This window comes from Mercenaria mercenaria, chromosome 12 (assembly GCF_021730395.1).
Source record: "Mercenaria mercenaria strain notata chromosome 12, MADL_Memer_1, whole genome shotgun sequence".
Classification (NCBI taxonomy): domain Eukaryota; kingdom Metazoa; phylum Mollusca; class Bivalvia; order Venerida; family Veneridae; genus Mercenaria; species Mercenaria mercenaria.
Genome location: NC_069372.1, coordinates 24,266,442 through 24,271,767, shown reverse-complemented (window position 1 = coordinate 24,271,767; position 5,326 = coordinate 24,266,442). Strand labels below are relative to the sequence as shown.

The 5,326-nt window shown below is 35.7% G+C and overlaps 1 protein-coding gene across 1 annotated transcript; it reads left to right on the top strand.

Moving 5' to 3' along the window:
- Positions 1 to 699: 699 nt before the first annotated feature.
- On the top strand, positions 700 to 5,084 carry LOC128547516 (uncharacterized). The gene is made up of 2 exons (XM_053520483.1): positions 700 to 1,155; positions 3,779 to 5,084. Exons 1-2 carry the CDS (start codon positions 830 to 832, stop codon positions 5,082 to 5,084), a joined length of 1,632 nt encoding a protein of 543 aa, XP_053376458.1. The 5' UTR covers positions 700 to 829.
- Positions 5,085 to 5,326: the final 242 nt, after the last annotated feature.

The window sequence follows — 5,326 nt, the reverse complement described above, 5'->3', positions numbered from 1 at the left end:
AGATATGCAGGCTGGTCTGGATCCATGCTGGTCGCAAACCTATCTTTCAAAGGCGTTGTGTTTATTAATTGATACTTCAAACAGAGATAAAGCGGCTTATGCTTATTCAGAGAGTGTCGGAGGTAGCATTCGCCCCTTTAAAATATATCCTTTAAATGAAATAAAAATCATGTTTGAAGACATATTAAAGTGACATCAGTTTGGACCACACTTTTAAATTATTTGTAAAGTTTACAAATCAATAGACGATATTTTGGACAGACAGGTCAGATATTTAAATACAAATACAGGTCAGCGTGCAAAACTTAGTGTACATCTGGTAAACCTATTACTTCCCGACACCGGGAAAGCTAAAAATGTCTAAAACATCAAAACAAAAGTAAGAATTTTGCCAAATTTAATTCTTATCTTGGATTCATGCTGTCTTAAACTTAAAACACACTTATAGCCGCTCATGTATTGTATCGTATGTTTAGCATATACATTATACATAGGCAATTTGTTTTGATGTTGAACGTATTAGCACAGGTGTGAACAAACGCACGTTTTAAGTGACGATAACTCATTTAGATTTATCAATCAATTCGAATTTCTACATTACTTCCCTTAGATTAGCATAATCTATACCCGGAAGAAGTATCAAATAACGGTGTAGATAACACTTTGAGGCCATGTATCTATGTAAAGGTCGATAGACAAACATTTGACAATGCGGTGATAAAAGCTAGAAAAAATTTCGAGATTCCTTGTGTTATGAGGTACGACTTAGACACTCAGTTATGTTTTAATATATAAATAACGGCGAAAAAAAGGATCAGAATTTATAAAAATGGCGTCAAGCGGAAACCTAGGAAATACCTCCGAAGAAACGTTTGATATGTTATGTTCGGCGTGTAAAGAACAAAATATAAACAAGGAAGCTGAGAAATATTGCGTAGATTGTCGGGATTACTACTGTTCAGAGTGTTTGAAATTGCACTCGTCACTTCCGGCACTGAAAGGGCATAAACTTCTGGGTAAGGAAGCTGGTCAGAGTAGACAATTACCCATGGTGCCAACAGAACGATGTGAGAGACACGACTTTAAAACAGTTGATATGTTCTGCCAGAATCATGACCAGATTGGATGTGGAACCTGTATTGCGGTTGACCACAGGTAAATTCTAGATTGAATTTCCCGATTTTTTATTTGGAACTATCAAACATAAAATAAATGTCTGATAAATATTATATGAATATCATTTGGCAGCGTGTGTGACATTGATATTGTCAACCCGAGGGCAGAATGTCGCCCGAGGCGAAAGCCGATTGGTGGCATTCAGTTTCGAAGGTTGACAATATCAATGTCACACAAGCTGTCATGTGATATTTATTTTATTATACCGAACAAAATGAAGTTTATAAAAAAGATAAAATATGTTTTTTATTCATTTAAATCATCAGTTTCATCTTTTCAACATCCTCCAAGGAACAAAATAATATAATGATACTATATGTGTACAAGGGAGGCAATCATTTCATGATTTGGCTAAAATAAAGAAGTAGTTATTTGCCCTTATATGACAGCCACTTTCGCTTGGTCACGTGGCAAAAAGGTTGAAAATGTTTTTGAAAGTCAAAATATCTCTTTCACGGGTAATGGGATTTTATCATTGTAGACAAAAGTGGGGCATAATAAACTTATATGTATGATGACTAATACACCTTCATTTTTTAATTATGTCTCCAACATATAGTTTGGGGAGCCATATTGAATGAGTGTTGTCTGTCAGTCGTTTGTCATTCTCTTTGTCACAAAGTTTGTCCATGCAACTCGTCTGACAGCTCCAGGCGGGTTTACATTAAACTTCACCAAGCCTTGTTGAGCACATCATCGCCATGTTCTGGTTCGGTGATGTCAGTGGAGTTATGGCTCTTGATTCACCAATTATGATGTTTAAGCCATTGCGGATTTCCACCAAGCCTGACAGGATTAATCATTTCTAAGCACAGTTGTGCATTTTTTCGGCATGTTCCGCTTCGGTGATTTTCAGTTTGCAGTAGTTTAGTTTACTTGTCTGGAGGAATTACACCAAACATCATCAAAGTGATCATTGCCGAATCTAGTTTTCAGTTGAAATATGGCCTTTGGTTTGTCAAACTGTATGATGTTTTGGCCACTTCTCTTATATTGTTGCATATTTAATTGCGCAGATTTCCACCAAACCTTGCAGGAGTGATCAATGTAAAGCTTAACCATGCATATTGCCAGCATGTTCTGGTTCAGTGAATTTCATGGGAATTATGGCCCTTCACTTTTTGTATTTTACAGTGTTTACCTAACTAAACATATACTATTCGGATGTGATCATTGTGAAGCGTACTTGTGCATAACATCGGCATGTTTAGGTTTTATGATTTTAAGCGGAGTTACGACCTTTGACTTTTCAAATTCTGTGATGTATGTGCTATTATTTGGAATTCTAATATGCTTGCATCTGTTAAAACACTCTTACGCTAGAATGACGTCACATTAACGAGCGGTGACGTCAATGCTTTTGTTGCGACAAAAAAAGAGCGCTTCTATATTTTATCTACTGTTTTAGATTAAGGGCATAGATCTAGATCTATTAGAATCGAAAATATTTATAACACAAGCGTGTTTTAACACTATTTATACACTCGGGTGGTAGTACGTCGTACGCCCGACGTATAACCACCCATCGTGCATAAATAGTGTTAAAGCACTCTTTTGCTATAAATTATTTCATAATTCATCAATTTTCTCTGGAGTGATCAATGCCAAGGCTAGTTTTGTATGTCGTTGGAATGTTATGGTTCGGTAATTTTCATTGGAGTTACGACCCTTAGCTGTAGCGTTTTACAATGCCTGCCTGTTAACTGGAGAGACTTGCGTTTTTCTTGGAAAACAAATTGTTTTCTTTATATTGTCATAAGGTTGACCGTATTCTTCGAAACCGTATAGAACATGGTTTATTCATATCAAGAGCAATTATAATTGTTTCTGATACGTGCGTCCTGTCTGTTGTAATTCAGAGACAATCACATTTTATGGTGCAAAAACAACAAACAATCTGTTTTACATGTTTAATGTCATATGAAAATTAGTTGTCCTGCAATCACATTGATTAACATTGACATGCAATCATTTTAGTAAATTATATATTAATATAGTTACAAACATTCGCAAAAGCCTTTGACATACAATCTCTTTGCATGAATGAAATGTGTAATACAATCATTCAAATGTAGTCATTGGAATTTGTCACACTTTAGCATTTAATCATACGATTGATTTTTAAATTACCTTTCAGTCACTTGAATCAATCATAAGTAACTTAAACCTTATCATGTCGGAGACGATTGATTCTGCCCATGCGACCAGTGTAGATCATGATCTGCACCGTTCGCTATTCAGCACCCCTTTTACCATCTTCTAAAGTTCCGATAACCGGGTTTATATTATTCTTGCTTGTCTTCCAAGTTCAGCTTGGGAAAATTCAGTAAATCTTGGCCTTAGCAAATACAAATCCAAGTCAGCCTGCACATCCGTGCAGTCTGATCATCATCATGGTCTGCACTGTTCGCCATTCAGACAGTATCGTTTTGGTAAGTACCACTTTTAACAGTTAATGGTACTTTCCAAATTGGAAGATGGACAGGTTCATTATAGAAATTTAGCAGGGTAAGTGTTAACTTATACCCGTCTTTAACAACAATATGACTTTACTAATGTATCATTGATGTTTAATTTAAATCACTTCTTTTCCTACCTATAGAACATGTCAAGATGTGTTCTACATACCGGAATTTCTGAAGTCCAGGGCCAACGTTATACCAGAATTTCTACAGCGCATGAAAAATATCGAAAACAAATTTAAAGAGTTTCTTAAAACATTTAGCGACGAAATTGATGATCTGAAAGCAAATAAACAAAGGGAAATAGAAACCATCAACACGTTTGCCAAGAAGCTTGAAGAAAAGATTAAAGAGGCACAGCGAGATGCTATCTCTAAAGTGGAAGAGCGATACGATAAACTTATGATGAAAATAAACAGAGACATTGACAACATAAAAAGAGAACAGGAGACTTTCGAGACAACAAAAGGTTTCATTGAATCTACAGTCGGGAATAACTCTCAAGCTTTTGTTGCTATGAAATTAAATGGAAACAAAATTGCAACAACTGAAGCAGCAAGCGATGGCATCGCGAAGATCAAACTTGGCCGAAGAGTTCATTTCACGTTAGATCCTAAGTTTGACGAGATCAGTAAGGAACGAATGTGCTTCGGGTATGTCAACATAATACCATATAGCTTTGAATATAAAGGTACAGTTGACATCAAATTAAATTCAGATACAAATTCATGTGATATATATGGTTCATGTGTCCTCCCAGACGGGTCGATATTGTTCGCTGACAGAAACAATGAAAATCTTAAGCTGATTGATGGTGTTGCTTTGACCGTTATAGATCACCATGATCTCAAGACTATGCCATGGGATGTGTGTTGCTTAGATGATAAAGAAGTAGGAGTTAGTCTCGACAATAAGAAAAAGGTTAAAATCTTTAATGTAGATCAAAAATTGTTCTACAAATATGAGCTTAGTTTCAGCTTTAGTTGTAGGGGAATATCGTATTGTGATAACATACTTTACATATCTGATTGGGAAAGCATTTACATGTGCAGTTTGGACGGGTCTATCTTGAAAACATTCGCAAGTAATTTTACACCTTCAAGTATTTACAATATATTTGTGAGTAAACAGTGCAATAGTATTTTTGTAAGTAGTGAATTCGGTGGTAAAGCCTTATGCCTTAGCAGTCAAGGCAATATATCTCAAATTATTTCAAACGAGATTATATGGCCACGTGGTTTTGCAACTGCATATGATGGAAAAGTTTTTGCAGGTGGATTTTTGTCAGATAACGTCATTCTTCTAAACGAAAAGGGAGAGTTTGAAAATGTTGTTATCAGAAAAGGTCTATCAAGGCCACAAGCTTTGTGCTTCAACTGTCACAATGGTTGTTTGTATGTTCCAAGCATCAATACCGATAGCGTGCAAATCTTTGAGTTGGAATGAATTGACTGTTTGAACTACCGCCTTGTTTAAGATGAAATATTTAGATAATATACATTTAGTTGCATCTTAACATATCAGTCAACTACATATATTGACAGAGAGAAATGGCAAATGCTGCCTGGAAAATTCTTTTGATGGTGTGTTGTGTTGTAATTATCGAGAATTATTGCGTAATCGTTTGGCTCAAAATACTGTAACAGTTCTTCATAAGACTGCAAAAATATAATCTGCTTCTATAGGGC

Coding starts and splice junctions, on each gene's coding strand:
- LOC128547516 (XM_053520483.1), top strand. CDS start 830: ATGGCGTCAAGCGGAAACCTAGGAAATACCTCCGAAGAAACGTTTGAT. Junction 1,156..3,778: donor TGTATTGCGGTTGACCACAG/GTAAATTCTAGA, acceptor TCCTACCTATAG/AACATGTCAAGATGTGTTCT.